Source organism: Centroberyx affinis, unplaced genomic scaffold (assembly GCF_046629955.1).
Source record: "Centroberyx affinis isolate AG114_WGS23_722 - 3 ecotype Tasmania unplaced genomic scaffold, CSIRO-AGI_Caff_v1 ptg000284l_1, whole genome shotgun sequence".
NCBI classification, from domain to species: domain Eukaryota; kingdom Metazoa; phylum Chordata; class Actinopteri; order Beryciformes; family Berycidae; genus Centroberyx; species Centroberyx affinis.
The window spans coordinates 82030-102628 of NW_027278963.1; the positions used below are offsets into that span (position 1 = coordinate 82030).

The 20599-nt window shown below is 42.0% G+C and overlaps 1 protein-coding gene across 1 annotated transcript; it reads left to right on the forward strand.

Annotated features, from left to right (window-relative positions):
- Positions 1 to 6006: 6006 nt before the first annotated feature.
- Positions 6007 to 20133, forward strand: tfec (transcription factor EC). The gene is made up of 8 exons (XM_071514276.1): positions 6007 to 6145; positions 10474 to 10728; positions 11561 to 11662; positions 14032 to 14077; positions 15312 to 15368; positions 15495 to 15570; positions 16556 to 16703; positions 18916 to 20133. The coding sequence occupies exons 1-8, from the start codon at positions 6089 to 6091 to the stop codon at positions 19384 to 19386; spliced, it is 1212 nt and encodes a 403-aa protein (XP_071370377.1). The 5' UTR covers positions 6007 to 6088; the 3' UTR covers positions 19387 to 20133.
- The last annotated feature ends 466 nt before the right edge of the window (positions 20134 to 20599 follow it).

A 20599-nucleotide genomic window follows, 5' to 3' on the forward strand; every position in this document is an offset into this window, starting at 1 on the left:
ACGCTGAGCGCCGGTCCATCCTGTTCTAGCTCACTGGACAGTGAGGGTCAAGGATGAGACGGCCCTTTAAGGACCGCAACCACCACACAGCAGTTTACCCACAATCCCCTGCTCTGTATTGCTCAGTAGCTTTGTTGTTGTTCTATTTGTTTATATTTTAATAGCTGAGGTAGATAGTGTGTTGATTTTGATTTAGGATTGTACTGTTTTTTATGTGGACCCAAGGGATTATCACCCTGACCCTAAAATAACACTTTATTTGGATAGTTCAATGTTGATACTAAATTAACTATAAGGTGACAAAAAAAAACGTATTCAGCACTTCAGTGTCAGTAAGATGATCAACAAAGTGTCACTTGCCTATTTGCTGCATCAGACTATGTAACCTTAACCCTGACTTTAGTCTAACCCTAAACTGCACCCTAATTCTAACCCAATTTTTAACCCTAAACCAGACACTGAATATCTACAGACTACTTTTCACACTATTGCATCGCCTGAAACTCAGTACATTATTTAGTGACAAATTATAGTCACTTGATAGTAAACTGAGTATCAGCATTGGACTGTCCAAATAAGTGGATAGTGTGACACCAGCTAAAGAGGAACTGAATAAACTTAAAGTGATACAAAGGAAACACCAACAGTAGTGTGGTACTTCAGGACTTCCTAAACATTATATTACATAACCTCCCCAAGTAAAACTACTCCAGTTCAAGTAGTGCTTTACTTTATCACTCTAATTGTGTATCTGTCATGGTTCAGGACAGGAATACTGCTTCAGGAAAACATCTTAACTGTCTCACCACAGCAATGGTGATATAGTGGTGAGCAGACATTGCAATGCCTTTCTAAAAGGCATGCACACTGAAGCAGTATTACAGAATCACTCACAAAGTACAATAAATGTAAAGGAATTTGTCTTGGTGACATTGGTGCAGACACTTGTAGGCGACAAACAGAGTTTCACAGTTCATACTAACAGTGCAAGAGAAAGAACTGTGGCAACTTCGTCTTTAAACCAAGGTGCATGAACTGTAAATAACTAGAAAAGGAAAAGATTCAGCTACTCTTGGAGGTGACAGTTCTTCTTCTTGAACTTCTGTTTGCCCTGGCACGCACTCGTCTATGATGAAGAACCAACAAGGAGCATCCATCGGCCTCCAAGAGTAGCTGAATTTTTTCTTTTTATAATTCATACTGACACACAGTACAGTGATAAGGGGACTTCACATGTAGTTAAAGCAGTCTATACATATCATTCTACATATACGGTATTGGCCCTCAAAGCCAAACAACAGTAACTGTATGAGTAGTGAAAAAGAGTTTACAGTTTTTACGCTGTCCTGACAAAAGTTTTGCTGGCACAGTAGTGGACAGTAGTGTGTGTTCTGTGGTAGTGTGGCCATAGTGTTAAAGATTGTCCCATAACCAGGAGATTACAGCTTCGATCCTTGCAGCCAATTTATGTGAATCAACAGCTGCATGTACTGTTGAATTGTCTTTGACACCAAACCCCTACCTGCTCACTCATTTTAAGTTGCTCTAGATAACAGTGTCAGCTAATGCTGCTAATGAATTGTCAGCTGTTGTGTGTGTTTACATGCACATTAACCTTCTAATATTATTTGGGATACTCAAGTAGCCTATTCTGTGTTAGAGTTGGCACATGTAAATGCCACACCCTGTCCAGAATAACCTGGATAAGCTCACATCCCAATTATAAAAAAGAGAATCTGATATATGTGAATTTGGCAATATTCAGAATACTATTAATTATGGTTAGACATGTGTACAGGAATATTTGTGATCTGTATATGAAGATGCACATAGCAATGAAAAAAAAAAACTATTCTGGGGAACAGCATGACAAAGGTTTACTTTTAAAAAACAATGTGTTTCGGCTGCAATATCTCTGCATGCAGAATGGACTCAGCCAAAACGCGTTGGTTTTTAATATTAAGCTTTGTCAGTTGTTCCCCAAAAGTAGCTGAATTCTTTTAATTCCTTTGTTTTTTGATTTTGCACGCTGGATGAGCTGCAAAGTTGTGACAGTTGTTTTGTTTTTATTCCCGTAAACAGATATATAACATAAACAGCTTTTCGTGAGTAAGATCTTAATTGGGATATGAACCATTAGTCATATACTATGTAGACGTAAACACTCTCATTGACTCAGGTAGGTTCTGAAGAGCTACTGGCATAGTGTACATACCACCACCTAATCTGATGGCAGGACACGTAAGGAGATAAATAAGGAGCTAACCTTTTTTAGTGTGAGTGTGTGTGTGTGTGTGTGTGTGTGTGTGTGTGTATGTGTAGAGGGTCTACGATCTCTCAGGTGTGCCTGTGAACAGGCCCCTTGTCGTTGCTCACAGAGAATGATGTGCTCTAATTGATTTAGGGCGAAAATCACATTATTCCATTTCAACTAATTGCATCTCCTCTGCCTGTGCCCTCCTCCTCCTCTCCCTCTCTCTCCCCCTCTTCACTCAGCTTTCAGAAGTCTTTGAGATTATTGAAATTGTTTATGTAATGTTTGCTGCTTGTAAAAGTGAAGGTGGAAAATGAATCAGTCTTCTCTTCAGACTGAACCATGTATCGCTGTTGATATCAGTGAAGCCAGAAAGCCAGTATCATCCATATAGAGAATTTTGAATGAAAGTGAAAGATGCCATATGTTACACTACAAAAAGTATGTATCTTAACATTTAATCATTTAATCTAGTATTTAGTCTTAAAGGATAAGGCTGGTGTTTTTTAATACATTGCTTACCGTCAACAAATCCTATCCCACTGAGCAAAAGACGTGATTTCAACGTTGCGTCTATGCTTTAGCTCTCATATAGCCCAGGATCACCACTAAAATTATTATTATTACAATGAATAAACATCTGTAAATACCAAAAATATGCACCAGAGAAGTCCTGTAGACTAGCCTACAAGATAATTATCTGAGCACAAGAAGTAATTTCAACATTGCGTCTATGCGTAGCTCTCATATAGTCCAGGATAATATTGTCTATGTATAGACATCTAATAAACTTTCACTTTTCAACCCCATTTAAATTTAATTTAGCCTAGACGGCTATGGCCATTTAGACGTGTTTTAAACGTCTAATCTACGTAAAATTGCTCAATGGGATGAAAATAACAAAATCACTGCTGATTTTGTTTTGCCAACAAGACTCGTCCATGTAGCCGGTGCCCAATGCAGCAAAATAAACACGTCAAAGAGCCATGGCGTTGCTCTGGGCAACATATTTCATCATCGCGATGCACCGGGCCAGCCGACTTTTTCCTCAAACAACTTAATAAGCCGGCTGTAAAGACGTTTGCGATCTCAGGAAAGTAGTTCCGTAGCACCGAAAATAGTCCCCGGCGTAATAAAGAATTTGTTCCCATTTGAATTTGATTGGGTAATAACTACAACAGCCTGACTTTTAGTGGTAACAGTTAGCGATTTTTAAAATTGAAACTATGTCTTTGTGAGCTGTATTTCAAGGTTTTTAGCTTACAATTGGAGCCAATGACTTCCAGGTTGACGGCTAGAAACGATACGTGGGAAGTCAGAAAGTAACGGGAGTAGAGCAAATGCATTGCAGATTTCGTTATTTTCATAGGATTTGTTGACGGTAAGCAATGCATTAAAAAACACCAGCCTTATCCTTTAAATTGTAATTTTTCTTTGAGATAAATCAAAAAAATCTGTTGATGAGGTGAGATAATTCGACTTGTTTCCAATGCAAATCAACTGGTTTCAAGAATTTTCTTGAATCAAGTGTCATTTTCTTGAGTGATCTGTCTTATTATGCCTCAAGTCAAGATATTGACACGTGTTTCTAGAAAACTCCTGAAACACGTGAAACTGCATTTCAAACAAATGAAATGATCTCACCCCATTGGCACATTTTTTTTCCATTTGCTATAAGAAAAAGAACAACTTAAAAAAAATAAGCAAAAGATTTCAAGACCAAATTACTTGCTAAAACGGACATTTTTCATTTTTTGCAGTGGAGTTGCACAGATTGCTGCTGATTAACTAATTAAAGCTTATGAAGCTTGTGACTGATTTTCATAAAGTTGCATTGTCTGTATGGCAAAGAAAGCTACATTGAGGCAGATCATTTTCATAAATTCAATATCCCATCAAGGTAACAGGCACGCACACACACACACACACACTTTCACATGTAATCCACTTAAAATGGCTGTAATATTTAATTCATATGAGAATCATTAAAAGTGCAGTGGTGCCGTGTCCATTATGCATTCCTTTTCTAGCAGGATAAAACAGCCCTCAGATGTGGGAGCAGCACTTTGAAGTGTTGTCTCAGAAGCAGGCCAACTCTTATAGGAAGTCCCTGATGTTTAAAACATGGCGTGTGGAGGGACTAACAAAGGTGAGCACTGTGGGCTCGCCCCAAGATGATCCAAAAATGGCCAGCCAGGAATTTGGGTAGATGAGGAAAGGTTGTACACACAGTGGGCATCAAATAAACAAGAAGTAGACAAATACACCGGTGGGTACTGGTGAAGTTGTGGGTGTGCAGACACACACCTTGACAGCCACATGCACACCTATACACACACACACACACACACACATTCACATATAAAGTCAACAGACATGAAGAACAACTGAGCATGTGTCATTCAGACCTTCCAACTGCAGCAAAAGTGATTTAGACACGGGAACAAAAATCACACTAAACCATAACTGACCGATTTACTGACTTTATTCAGATTCTGTTTGGTTATATTGAGAGCTGACAACCTGTTTGTAGGCATTAGATACATAATAATATCAAGACAGGCATTTCCTATATAATGAAATCACCAACCATGGACACATATTTTATACTGCACTGTAACAGTTGGAGACATCACCTTATTGAGCACTTCAGTGTCAAATTAAGTGCTCCTCTAAATGCATAATCTGCACTTGCTAGATTTAAAATTGAGTCACTGTAATTGGATTTGCCTTATTGCATTCACTGTACTTCAGTTTAGTTCTGATAAATGTATTTAAGTGTTTCAAAAGGTATAAGACCCTGAAGTATTAATAATCAGACTGACAGCAGAGTCAGTCAGCGGTGAATTTAAACTTAGAGGTACATAATGCTTTGATGTTGACACACTGTATCTGCTGGTCTTATCACAAGTGGAAATGATCAAGATTAATGTAAACTTTTTTTTGACAATGGGCACTATCTGTTGCAAGTAAAAGCTACATTAACAGAAACAGTTAACATGTCTCAAGTATTTTTTCTTGCTTTGCTGACCCTGGTAGGATTTTTTTAGTTGATGAGTCCATTTTCCTGCATCCAAGAAGTTCTTGGCTTCAGATTTAGCTGATTGTTTTTATGATCTGAGGTTGGAACTGGGGCTGCATGGCTGACTTGCTATGACCCCCTTCCATTTTGCTGTGTCAAGGCATTCTCCCAGGGATGTAACTTCTGGGAAGCCCTATACTGGCCTTTCTCTGTGGCCTGACAATGACTGGGACATGATATCAACTAAGAGGTCACGTCTGTATATCTGTGAGTATTGTGCATGCATACATAGATACATTTGTGCGTGTTTCCCTAGTTGAAGACGTGGTTGTAGTTTGCTGGTGTAGTTAAAAGGCCTTGCGAGGGAAGTGAGTGTCATCGAGATAACCTGGGGGGAATGTGCTGAGCTGGGCTGGATGTTCTGCAGGCAGGAAAGTGTGGTGATCCAGAAGCAGGAACTCACATTCTGTCAACCTACTAGCCCCCCTCCCTAACCGCCATCTGTATTTCTGCCTCTGTCAGGCCTTTCAGTGACCAAAACACGCACACACACACATGCACACACACACACACACACAAAGGAAACAGCCCATGCGGCTCCCCAATAAGCTGATGTGTCATGTCTTCCTTTCCTTTCCGACATTTCTGCAAAGCTCAGGAAGGACTCTGCAGCCTCTCTCTCTTCTCTCTTCTTCTTCTCCTCCTGTCTCTGGATGCTGGAACGAGAGAGGCAGAGCTCTAGCTGTGACAGTTCTTGTTCTTCTGTAGAATTTGCAGCTCCGGCGGCAGGAGACGCTGCCACTCTGGGAGCCATGAGTCGCTGTTGTGTGGTCAAAGTGATCACCTTGACAGAGATCCAGCTTCTGCAGGTAGGGGAGGGCTGACTGAGCCACAGGCCCGGGGAGACCAGGGCAGGATTGGATGTAGCAAAATGGATGTGTGTGTGCATTCATTGCTGTTTGCATGCATGCAAAATTGTCTAGGCTTTCTAAAAGGCATGCTCTTACAACCAGAATAACAGAATAGGTCATCACTCAGCCGCTGTGGAATCTAGATTTTGCGATCGGTTTGCTATCCCAGGCTTATCTCCCCTCACATTTCACAATCTGGAGTGTGTGGTTACAGCTATTTACTGGTTAGCCGGCTCAGCAAAACTACAGCAAGCATGCCTGAGAAAGCTTCTTGTTCCACTTTCATCCTATCTCTGTAGATTCAAGATGGGAAAAAAAGGAGCATTGCTACTCTGCACGGTTGACAGCATTCCTTAACTGTGTCAACACGCAGTAAAATGCATAGCGTTTTGCAGAAATGAATCTAAAACTCCTACTCGGTTATGTCCATAATTTGTAAAGCTAGTCGATGTCAGTGTCACCCAGGGTTTCATAAGGCGTTAGATTTTTCTGAAGTGAAAGGAGAACTTGGGCAAGAGTGAAACTAAGTTAGGCAATAGCTTTTCATTTAGAAGAAACACCTGTGAGTTTGTCTGTTACACTGCCATTCTCAGTGCAGCAATTCAATGGGACTTGAAACTCACCTATTTACTCTGAGGTAAATCACATCACTATCAAATACAACTAGAGCCTAGAAAAATTACACTCTTAAAGAATACTTTCTAAGATTTAGCATAAAAAAAGAGTGTGTCTGTTATCCAAAGTTTTATCTTCATCTTTACAGTGCTGTGAGTACAGTGCTATAATATGTATGCTACAGAATGTGGATGTTTTCCTTTATTGAGGCTGACATATTGTTTGTTACCAGAACATTTGTAATGACATGCTTTATGGTTAATATACAGGTACTGACATGCATTAGGTACACATTCTTTATTGCTGCTTGGCATAAATAGTGTGATATGATTTCATAGGAGAGCATAAAGCATAGAAGAGTGTTTGTTGGATTTGACAAACCTGCCTTGTGTGTGTGTGTGTGTGTGCGTGCGTGCATGACTGTGTGTGCATGTGCGGTTATGTAGACTGTAAGTATGTTAATGAAATTCTGTTTAATTATGTTGTGAAAGAGTCAGAGAAAAAGAGACAGCACGTGTGTTTGAGAAAGAAAGAGTGTGAGTGTGTGTGTGTGTGTGTGTGTGTGTACATGTGGAGGGGTGGGGGGAAGGTCTGGATCTGGTCTTGGCATTCCTCATTTTAGTGGTTTAAACATTTCAAATGAAGTTAGGAGGACACAGCTGATCTCCTAACAACAGTCAAGTCTATATCTATTAACCAGCCAGGGGAATTAGAAAAACAAACTGAACAACTATTCTGTGCTATGATTCAATCATGATGAAACATTGCTGTATGGAGAGAATCATGTTCAATGCTGAAATACATCCAGCAGATGTGGTACATTGTTGGCTGAATGGCGAATACAAGCAGAGTCTTCACGAGCAAAAATCGACAAATGCGTTGACTGATATCGTTTGCTTTGACATGGGAAGATTAGCAGCGGATAAGCTCCAGCCTACAGACTCTACTGTAGGCGCACGAGTGGAAGATACTTCAGTATAAAGCAGCTTATTGTGCAGCACTGTGTGTGAATGGAAACTGAACCTGCAACTCTAGCTCTAATAGCAAGCTCACACACTATCTCAGTTGTTGCAGCAGGTGCCAGTAGCAATATTGAGAAAAAAAAAAAGAAAAAACACTGAGGTGTCTCAGACATCAGAATACTCACAATAATTCAAAACTTGAGACTTGATTGGATTCTTATCTCGTTCCAGGCCTGTGTGTATGGTGTGCATTGATAAACTGCAGCATGCCCTCTTCACACATGCACAGGCCCGCCATTGTCAAGGCTGGCCTCGGTGACTGAAGCACCATTACCTCTCAAATCTAATCAGATTCCCCTAAGTGGCTAACAAGCGTGTCTCCGGCATTTACAGTAGTGAGAGAGGCGAAGTAAAACCAGGACAATCCGCTGTCACACAAAGCAGATGTGGTGTGTAGCGGTCCTGGCATCCCTTCCTCTATCCTTAGTGGGAAAAAAATGTTGATTGGCTAACAACTGGCATCTTGTTTGGCCTGGAGCAGCCAGATAAGAGCTCTCAGTTGCTGGTGACAAGTTGTGTATTGTGATGAGCATGTTCTTAGTTATGCGGATGAGTGGTGAATAAGGGCAGCTTTGGCTGACGGGGGGAATTTAATGCTGACTTTTAGTATGAAGTCCACTTCCAAAGTTGCCAGAGTCCCTGTGGTTCAGTTCTGCTGTGCTGTGTTGACACTTGACCTATAGAAATTTCCATTGCTCTTAGTTGCCTGAACAGAAAGTAATAGCCAGGGGGAACTTATTTCATCACTTTAAGCAATACTTTCTATGATGCTTTCAATACTTGTGTGACGTTTTACCTGATAAATCATAATGTGAATGACTGTCTTGTTTTCAAGCTGTTGGAAACTGTTCTGAATGTGATTTCATGGATATGAAAGCAGAGGTGGACAAGAGGAAAAATGTATTTTGACTTTTGACCATCGATGACACATATGCCAGTAGTAATACAGTTAATACAGTTACAACAGTAACATTAGTTGCCAATCGCAGTTTCTTCCTCTTCCTATTGATTAGCTGAGGTCAGTGACAGCCATATAGCTTGGGCGCATTCCACTGGGTGATACCCTGAGTTTAAGAAGTGCAGACAAACCCGCAGTGCATGGTGTTTTGTACAGTCAAAAGAATACTCTTGAGAGGAAGTAAAACATTGTGGGAAAAATAGGTGAACACAGACAAGATGACAATCACCAACAACTGACAAGATGAACATAATCAAACCATTACAAACATTGAACTTTATTTTTTATTTTTACAATGTTCCCAAAATACTTAACGGGCCATAAACTAATAAAGCAAGGTACAACAATGCTTGTCTTTGTGAGCCCCAGACAAGTGAATTAGACATTTTTAGGCAAGAGAGGTTCTCTTCTGAAAATAGCCCCAAACACACAGTGATAATGGGACTAACTCTAAAAAAAGACCTCAAAATAGCTGGGTGCAATTATTGTTTGAAAAACTGATGCTACTAAATTGTCTACATTGACACTAGTCAATGAATGAAAAAGCCTGGTTAAAAATGGCATTGGAGGAGTTATTTAAAACCCCCACTGAGGAACAAGGGTCAATTGTACTGCCACAACCCCTGGAGCAGGCAGCAGAGGAGTCTGGGAGTCGACCTCTGATTGGCCAGTCAGACAGAAAGGGGCGGTCCAGATGAATTAGTGATATACGCTAAAGGCAGATATCCTGCAGTGATCAAACCCTGGGTGATCTGACAGTCCACTGTTTGAAGTGATTACCACGCTACGCAACATAAAGGCTTACCCCCAGCTTTGGGCCTAATTAGTTCACTTAGGGCCCTTTATAAGACACTGGTAGGGGACTGGAGGGGACAGACACTCACTACATAGCCAGCAGATCAACAGGATAGCAGCAGCAGATTTGGATTTGACCTGCTGCTCTACCAAAACAAACCAACCTGAAGAGTATCTGCTTTCCTGAGAATGCCACACTTAACTGACTGTAGTTACTACACGATGCGGGACGCAACCAGAGCTTCAAATGTAAGAATGTCAGAATTAATTGCTATCTGGTTTTCTTGAACATTCTTCTCATGTTTTTAAGATTTTCATTACTGGTTTGGCAAGGTTAACTTGAAGCTACTTGTATATGTGTGTACTATTGCAGATTAATACAAAAAGGTAAATAACCAAACGTTATGCATTTTGTTTGACAGTTTCAATTCAGTCCTAGTGGAAAATGCTTTAGACAAAACTGTGGTCAGGAACAGACACTTTAAAACAGAAACAGAAAATGCTGATGCTTTGCTTGAGAAAAGGTCAAAAGATGAGTCTTGATTCTCGTAAAGAATGTTTTTGATGATTTCATAACAAATACTGTCAAATGTGACAAACTATAATCTTAGCGTTTACTTAGTCATGCATGTTACAAAATACTGTTGCAGTAATTCTGTTGTGTATTGCCTGACTAATTGTGTGGGAAAGTTTGACCCACAACTATTTCTGTGTGTTGGATGAGATCATCTTTTCACAAAACCGCTAGCCACCGATAACTAACCAAGATGACCCATGTGCATATTTTCATACTCAGCACTGTTTCCGCAGTGTGAAACGCTGTCTGTAAACTCCCACCTCCTGAATGTACATTCGGGTTGACTGACTGATCTGGTCTGTGATCTGTTTCGCTGCAGGTACAGAACCACCTGGAGAACTCCAAGTTCCACCTCCACCAGACCCAGAGTCAGCAGGTGAAGCAGTACCTGACGCTGGGCTCCAAGCTGGCCTCCTCGGCCGGGCCGGGCCACGCCGTGCCGCACCCCCACGCCCCCGGCCAGCCGCTGGCCGCCGTGCCGATCATGAGGAACGGACACATGCCCTCCGTCAGCGACGGCAGCAACCCCAACAGCCCGGTCACCCTGCTCACTCTGGCCAATCACGACAGCGAGGTGAGTCGACGGGCAGTGGTCACTGGACGGGGATAGGAGGTTTGGGGTTGTTTCTATTTTCAGTTTCTGAATCTGAATTTTAATGTGGATGAATTTATAGAAGTGAAACAGAATTGACCATAAATGTGCCTTATACTAACTGGAAATTGAAATTGCAACAAAATTTATTTCCCAGACTGGCATGTTTTTAGAAGGACTATGGGAAATACATTTTTCGACACTCTTGACATTCTGTTCCTGTTGAGAGAAATATTCTGTTCTGTGTTCATTTTTTTATAGTATCTTGTGAGATCTTAGTCTGTCTTAGTCCCTCTGAATGAATTTATTAAGAGAGATCAAGTGTAAGGTGGTGTATTTACCACTGCACTCATCATGGCGGACACTTTGTTTGGACCGACCATCAAAACATAATTTGGAAGCATCAATAACATCTGAAATTTCCATCCGCAGTGGGTTTGACTCTGAACAAAGTAGAGCGTTTCAACTAATCATCTAAACAAAGTGATGCCGTTATTGATCTCCCTCTCTCTCTGATGTGCTCATCAATAACTTCAGACATGCAGTCTCTGATGAGAGAACTCTTTCAAAGGAGGAAACTAGTTTGATAACAGGCGCTTGTTTCCCGCCAACACTGCTAACTAACTTCAGACATGGCGGCGGAGACCTTGTCTGTTATTGGATTAGTCTCTGAACAGTCCCTCCCTTTTGCATCTCTTGCCTATTTTGGTTTGAATGTTGAGATTAAAAAGACGAGACTTGGACAGCATTGAAATTCTGGTATCTTCATCATCGGTCTGTCCATGAGTACACTGAAATTACTGTTTTCTTTTAGTTTCCAATGGATGAAGTTATTGATGACCTAATTAGTCTTGAATCCGGTTTCAATGATGGAGGCTTGGATTGCATGGAGCCTAACATCATAATGCAAAACAATGTAAGTATCAATCATATTAACTATTGTTCTAACAGCAATAGGCTAACTCTGTTTAGAATTCTATCACAATGGAATATCTACAGTGTGAAGTTCTTGTGTATTGATTTTTGCAGATATCCAACTTTGTTCTTTCTCTTATCTTGTCTTGTCATTTGTGGTGGGGATTTTTTCAAGTTGCTTAACTAATGATTTTAAAGAGGAAGGGAGCTTTTGAGAGAGCTTCCTCCACCCAAACATTAATGTTCAAGCATGACTAGCTTGGGAAAAAGGGGGCCTGTCTTAGTTTGAGGTCAGCTTAAGTCCAGAGATGAGTCAAAGTTCATATGGCTGGGGATTGGGGCTTAGCAACATTTCTCACATTTCTCAAGAAGACCAACAATGCAGATTAACTCACAAAGACAATAAGAGCGATATATTTAATGACAACATGACAATAGAAGGCAAATTAGGATATAAGCTCAGATCTTGAAAACCACATGACCTTGACGGGCTGAATTTATAGTAACTGTCTTACTAAGGTCCATTCTTGGGAAGACAACCAACAAGACTGGGAGCGAGAGGGCAAAACTAGATAACGGAAAACATTTTATTCAGGCAAGGCATTCCAATCGAAAAGGAAAACATGCAGAGATGGCACCAAGAACAAGCGTTCCCAGTGCGATTCATAGGCAGGACGGAATTCTAAAACTCTGAATGGAAATCTGGGACAAGGAGTCCATTTGGCTGGAGAATATAGCCACACCTGAACCCAATACAGAGACAGTTTGTGGGATGGGAACGGTGGGATTCCAAGCAAAGGCAGAGTCATGAAGGAATCCAGGCCTAACTCCTTAAATACAGAGACACGGAGCAGCAGACAAAGAATCATGCACACATACACAAAGTGACATGCAGCAATACACACAAGAGATAGTGTGACAGAGAGGGAAAGACAGAGAGGGGGAGTGAAAGACAAGGCAAGGGAGGGGGAGTAAGTAAGAGGCAGTAGGTTGAGAGCGAGGACAGAAGCACGACCGAGGAGGGAGCGAGAGATTTCGAGGAGAGAGTTACTGAGCCATTGGATTGGGCTAATGCATACACTCCCTGTGGGCTTGTTCAAAAATGATACCGTGCTTAAATGGATCAATTCATCCTAATCAGTCATACAGTACGATGCATCACGTCGTTTCGCCATGTCAACACATCCAGGAACACAGACGGGAGAGGGATTGAAGTGATTACAATGGGAGTAGTAGGGGAACTGTCGCAATCTTTCATTTTGATAAGCACTTTTTTCCCCCCTCCTCCTCCTCTTCTCCTTCCGTCTTGTTGAGATAATGAGAGAGAAACCCGCATGCAAACCAAACCAACTGCTTATATCTGAAATGTCTGCAGTTTCTCCTCTCTTTTGTTTCTTCCCCTCCCCCTTCCCAACTCCTAACTTGACCTCCATCCTTATCGGGTTCTGCAGTCTAGGAGTTAGATTTCACACACACCCAGTGGATAAAATTGTACGCATCTTGGGATTCACGGTGGCTTTTGTAGCATTTTCCCAGAAATACACAGAGACGCGAATTAGACACACGTGTCAGCACGCTATATCTTCACATTCCACCAGAGTCAGTGAAAAGGCGTCATTATCACAGAACTGATGCATGTTTTCCCAGGGAAGACGGCCCCCGTAGGAAAACAGTTTTGCCTCTGTTCAGCCAGTTGACCCAGCTAGCCTTTTCATCTAATGGGATGCTATTTTCAACACACAGCTCGTCTCTGTGTTAGAAACCCTTTCAAGTGGAGGGGTTCTGATAATGGTGGTGTTAGTAGATCAAGGCCCTGTGCCAGGTCAAACCAAACCCCAGGGAGAGCGGCTAGCCGGGGCTGGAGGACAGGGTTGGATGGGGTAGAGCTGCTGGAGGCTGGACCTTATCTGACCTAGATACAGCTGGGTTCAGTTCCTGTTGTTTTTGCTCATTACAATGCAAGATGAGTAGATAATCTGAATCCCATTCATCTCTGGATATGGCTACAATTCATGAACAGGGAGCTGAGTTTACCCTGCCCTGGTGTGAGGGACAGGGGGATCCTGCAGCTCCCTGCTGGGAGGGACAAAGCCAGGGGCCCGGGGGCCGACATTATTCCCTGCAAGGCTCTGATCGCTCTACCTGCCCCTTGTCATGTTTGACAATGCCCCCTGCCCTTTACTGGCCTTTCAAATGAGTAAACAAAGGCATACTAAGCAGTGATAAAAACAACTATTTGTGTTGTGGCTTTTATTGAAGTGTGAATGGCATGCGTGGTTATGTGCTTGTGATCTGCTAATGTGCTCGCATGCTTCCCCGTTGACTGACCCTTTCTCTTTCTTTCTCTCCCCCTCTTTCTCTCCTCTTTAGGTGTCCCTCAGTAGCAGCATGCTGGACGTCTATGGGGGTGAACAAGGTATGAATGCCCCTAATGGCGGAATGAGTCCCACCTCTAACCCCACAAAGCTCACTGTAAAAAGGGAATACACAGGTATGAACTCATACCATAGCATTGATCAACCAACTAGCCAATTAACGAGTTATCACATGCACACATAGGTAAAAATAAATTCCTAAATTATTAAATCCAATCATAAAAAGTATATAAGAAGAAGGGATTTTATTAATGGTAACATCCTGCCAAAATAAGGGATATCCCTCTTACATCTATCTCCCCCGAGTGAGTTTTGCTTCCTGAGAGCAAATTAAAGTTCTGGGTGGGCGGTTTATGGAAATGCACATACAGTATACATGTATTGGCTATGCACAGCCACTTGTTGTGTGTGTCTGTCCCTGGCGAATATCAAGTCCAATTAGGTGCGTCAGGCTAACAGACAAATGTGTTATAATTCTGTAAGTTGATTTCTTACACTGTAAAAGTGTCCAGTGTTTGGCAAACAGTTGCACCACTGTTGTTGGTTCTGTTCGTATGCCGATTGTCACTGGTGCTCTTCATAAGCTGTGGAAACGTGTAGACTTTTGTGCCGCAAAGCAAAAAACAAAGGGCTCTTTGAGGCATTTCTTATTAATGTCATGCATCAAGCAAAGAAGCCAAATTGATTTAGGAAATAGAAAGGATGCCTGAAGAACTCTTCACTCTCAACGAGAAAATAAGTAAATTGCCATCTGTTTCATTTGAGTGGGCGGAGTGGACAATGGGCTGTTACACAGAGTTTAAAATGTCTTGATTGAATCAACAGAGACAAATTGGGAAATCCAATCTCAGGACCCTAATTATGTAATTTGGAAGAATGTGAATGCAAATATGGATGCACTGGCATTTTTGTCCCTGCTCAGGAAAGATTAGCGAATTTGCTAAACTGTCTTAATTACGGGCCAAGTAGTTTAAAAGAGGACACACAGATTTTTCACAATGAACTACAGACATGCTGGAGGGGATAAATTGGGCCCTTTCAGTGTGTGTGTGTGTGTGTGTGTGTGTAAGGAGGTCAAGCTTGTGTCTGTGGTGAAGACTAATGCTGGGAAACTCCACACTCTGGTTGACCCCAACACTCAACTCCCTCAAAATAACCAATTGTGCGTGTGCTGACTAGACCGTTTGTGGTGCTTCGTGGTCGTTGTCTTTTGGTTTCTAAATTAGTGTGCGTAGCTAATCAATCCGTTTCTCTTTGTGATTTATTTTTTGACAGAACACGACACAAGAGTGATGGCCAAAGAAAGACAGAAAAAAGACAACCATAATTTGAGTAAGTGTCTCCCACTGCCTTTCATCTCACTCACAATTCATCAGATAATTAATTACGGCTTCCCTAAAGCAGAGGAACTGACAATGTCCCACCATCTCTCCCCCTCTTCCTGTTCTGCTTGTTCAGTTGAAAGAAGGCGAAGATACAACATCAACTACAGGATCAAGGAGTTGGGGACACTCATACCAAAGTCAAATGACCCGTAAGTTGCACATTCTCAGTGTATTTATTGTTACTGAAACACTGCACTACTTCACTTTATTTTTGCACTCCTGTTCACCCCTGAGCCATTCGGCCTGTCAACGAAAAACGACTGCAAGAACTTGTCTGGCGGGGAAGCATATTAAATTCTAGGCACAAAGACACTCTAAACGTTGTTCATTGAATTCAAATGAGTACTCGAGCACATTTCACTCATATTTCAAGGGTGCACTTGAACTTCCATTGTAGTCTACGCTCCAAGAGCTGTACATCGTCTCTCGCTGGGTCCCGGCAGTTCAGCTCAAAGCATGAATGATGAGGAAAGGGTCAAATGCAAAGAGGCAGGCCACACCATTTGAATCAAAGTTTGAAGCACAATTGGCACATAGAGATGGAATATGGACCTGAATTGAAATCCACCGGCCATCTTTCGCAATTGAACTTTGCTTCAAATTTAAATGGAAGGTTAGCGTTGTCGTCGCGCCATTAACACTGGATAAAAGAGATTATTAGCACAGATCAGACCGGCGTCTCACTCCTGTGGAAAAGGACAATTTTACTACAGCCACCTTTTCCTTTTAAAAAAAGTAATATCTGCAAAAGAATGACTTGCACTCTGGCACCTTAAGTCCAATTCTCCATTTTTTTCCCTGTCTTCCTACTTACCTCATTCTCCCTCACCTATTTTTACTCGAGGATTAATTTTACTGAACAAGGAGGTACGAGAATGGACTTTCCACATAGCTACTTAACTATTCTATTAAAATTCCCATTCAGTGTCCCCATGTAATGTCCAAGGATGAATAATTGCCCCGTGTAAATCACCATTTCTTATTCATATCATAAAAGGAGGAAAAAAAAAAAATCTCTTTCTGTGTTAAAAGTTTTTTTTCCCCACCCTTTTTTTTTTTTATTTTGGAGAACATTCTGCCGACGTCAGGGGGTTCTGTGTAAAAGGTTATCTTTTACGTTTCTCCTTTCTGCAGCGACATGCGCTGGAACAAAGGCACTATCCTGAAGGCCTCGGTGGAGTACATCAAGTGGCTGCAGAAGGAGCAGCAGCACGCCCGGGAGCTGGAGAGCCGTCAGAAGAAACTGGAGCAAGCAAACAGGAGGCTGCTGCTGAGGATCCAGGTAATAAAACACAAAAGTCTAATTGTGTTTGGTTTATTTTGATGACATGCACAGGGATAAAACACACAAGTGAAGCAATAAAACATCACAGAATACCGAAAGAAAAGAATTACAAATATGCAGGTGAGATAAAAGAAGAGGCTAATAAAAAAAAGTATTTCACTTCATGAATCTGAACCTATTCCTTACACTGCAAAAAATGTCAATTTTAATAGGTGGTTTAGGCTCATAGTAAGTCTTAAAATCTTATTTATTCTTAAAACAAGTGCAAAAATTATGCCAATGGGTTGGGATTATTACACTTATTTCCAGTGCAGTTTCACTTGGTTCAGGAATTTTCTAGAAATGAGTGCAGCGAGGCAGACTGACAGATCAGTCAAGTTTTTTCACTTGTTTTAGGAAAAATACGATTTTAAGACTCAATACTAGATTTGTTAAGATGGATATTTTTTGCAGTGTAACCCATTTATCCAGGGAAATTTTTTCAGTGACATTTTTGTCAAGGTTGTCCTTTGGCTTAGTATTGAACAATGATGAGCTTGGCCATGAGATACTCTCTGAAAACTTGGCCCATGTATTGTAAGCAAGTACACAACCTTACACTCGATATCTACATGATTCTGCTCTTACATTCACACCTCCTAACACAGGACCTCAGTATCCAGGGGAAAACCACAAAGCCAAATGGTCCTCATAAATTTTGAACTTACTCCTTAATACAAGGGGCCAAGTTTCTCACTGAAGTCTTAATATTAAGACCAGCTTTGCTGCATCAGCTTGGACTGGAACAAAGACACTGTTATCCATAAGATGCATTGGGAACACTGGGCCAAGGTACTGTAAGCACACAGTCTTACACCCAATATTTATTTGGCCATCTTCTTGTGCTTACAACACAGTCCCAGTGCCCCTCAGCATCCAAGTGAACTCATTTGAACGTTCTCAAGTTATTTAAAGAAACAGCCTTTTAGTCCCTCATCCAATCATCCAGCAGATACGTTTAACAAAACATTGACCTGATGGCAGCATGGGAAAGATGAAAGGTCACTCTTTCAAGCCTCTCCCCCCCCCCCAACCTCAATCATACCTTTATACTTCACACTCCTGCTAATTTCCACCTCCAAAGCTTTACGACCCGACACCCGTACCAGGGTACCGTCCCTTCTCCTATTGTTTGTGTGAGGTCCTTCCCCTCCCCTCTCTTTCTGAACCTCAGAGAGCACGGTGATAATTACCTGGTGGATAGATAGAGAGAAGAAATCGGGTCAGAGCTAGATGATGAGCCCTAATAATGAAGGGGAGACGCTAGTGCTTGTATATGTTTTCGTCACACACGCATACAATCGTAAGCACATATACACAGACCGTGGGTTGATTGAGCCATGAGTCTACTCCAATGAGAGGAACTGGGATGGGCTAGTTGAGGTGAGTGTCTGTCAATAGGGCAGAAAACAAAACCCCTAATCATCTCCAAGGATGACGAGAACTGTGCAGGAAACGCTGACAATCACTGACGATAAAAAGAGAGTTAACAAAAGGTCAAACGGGGCTTTGTCACGACAGCGTTAGCCAAACAAGTGTTGATTATAGGTGATTACAAATGATAACATACTGTGTGATAAGACACTGTGTGGGAGAAGAGTGTCAACACCTAACCTTCCCACGTACATTTTTTCCCTCACTCCAATCTAGTGTGCTGTGGTGGAGGTGGAGGAGGAGATGTGGAGGTGGCGTGGCCCTAGCTTCTCATAACATTACACCACACCATGCTGTCATGGCCAGTGTGGTTTTATCTGAGCAGAAAGAGGAATTTACATTTACATTTTAGGCATTCAGCCAGGTCTTAACCAAAGTGACTTACAGTGAGTGAGCAGGTAACTTCTCAACGATACTTTGACAGGAGAAGTGGTTTTCCATGGGCACATTAGCTGTTGCAGGATCGGATCTGTGACTTTTTGGTCATGAGACATTGTCTATAGACACCCAAAGGTGTGGGTGGTTGAAAGAGATTACCTTATGCTCTATTAAAAGGCCATTTATCATCAACCATCAATTATACTTCACCTAATAGATTGACACCCAAACCAATCAGCTGATGAATTCTCCATGAGAAGAAATGGAAGTGCCACTATGCTAAGAATAATGTCAACATGTTTATGATAGATATATCTCCACCTCTAACTCGTGGTCTCCTTTCTTTGTGTTTTCCCAGGAGCTTGAGATCCAGGCACGAGCCCACGGCCTCCCCAACATGTCCACAGCCTTGGGGACAGTAGAACTGTCCTCCCACCTCCTCAAACTGCAGCAGCAGCAGCAGCAGCAGCAGCCTCCCCAGGCCCAGCAGCCACAGCAGCCGCCTCTGTACCAAGAGGACCTCAACAGCGACTACCTTCAGAGGACAGCCGCCGTGGCCGCCATGCCGTCCCTCCCCGCTGCTGGCGGGCCGCAGGATCACGTCGTCGGCGCCGATGGCTCCACCACTTTCTCCGACCCGCTGTCCCACTTCACAGACTTCTTCAGTGCTACGCTCAAGGAGGAGCACCGGCTGGATGAGATTCTGATGGACGACCCGCTCTCGCCGTTCGGCACCGACCCGCTCCTCTCGGCCGGGTCGCCCGGAGCCGCCTCCAAGGACAGCAGCCGCAGGAGCAGCTTCAGCTCCGCCGAAGGTGACGACCTATGATGGGCGACCCCCCCGCCAACTCGCTCTTGATGCCTCATCATGACAAGTCTGCTGTAATCCCCAGTGTTAAAGGGCATACACAGAGCTGTTGAGACACTGACTGATGGCTCCAGGCATACAATGATGATCACTCCCAGGGTTGCAAGATTTTGTTTCAGTCGACTGCTAACACACCTGACAGCCCTCGAAGTGGCAAGTGTATATAAAGTGCGTAGTTCTTGTTGATCAGGTGGGTGTTAGAGCTCGATTGGTCCAAAAGTTTGCTTTCCCCATGGCTCTCCAGGACCAGAGCTTGTGTTGGGTTTGACCAGAAACAGCCCATGGACCTCCTGCTCATTCTAACTTTGGTCAAGAGAGTCAAGAAGTTTCTCTGCCTCCCGGACAGAGCAAGAGCGGAAACAGACTCATAAGAAAAAGGGAGTCATTAAGTAAACTGATGTAAATGACAATGTCTACTGTTGTTTGGTAAATACCGTGGTAGCTGCACACTGTAACAAAAACAAAACAATCATTGAAAACCTGCCAAAAGTGTCCGTTTTCAAAAGTGAAAATGCTATTGCTTTTTGAAGGATTTTGAAACCGTTGCGGTCGGGATTGTGGTTGTGTGATTATGTGCCTTAAACCTGGTTACTCTCAGTTTTGTCTTGTAACCGATGTACTCGCCAAAATGCCTAACATGTCCTTTGTCTTGTCTGTGTCGTTTAAGTGTATTTTTTAAAAATGTGTATGTATTTATGTATGTTTTAATCCATGTATTCATAAAAAAAGTTATATATTATTATCTAACATGTTATCTTTTTTATTCTTAGTAGGGGTGGGAAAAATATAATAAAACCCCTTTTTTTGATAAACCAGATTATTTGGCGTTTTGTTTTCGTATCGCCGAAGACATCAGTCATGCATGCAGGCACACGTATGCACGCACGCATGCACACACACGCACGCACGCACGCACGCACACACACACACACACACACAAAACAAAAGACCAATTTAGGAGTGAAATTCCTAAATGCTACATTTCCTTTTAAAAAAAAAAAAAAAAAAAAAAAAAAAAACATTGTTACAAGAAAATCATCATTCAGTATCTCTAAAATTCTGAGCATCCAGTCTGTAAAGGTTATTTATTCAACTGAAGACAAACATTACTCATTATCTTTCACAAAGTACCATAAGTTGTTATAATTTTGATTATCTATTGATCAGAGTAGAT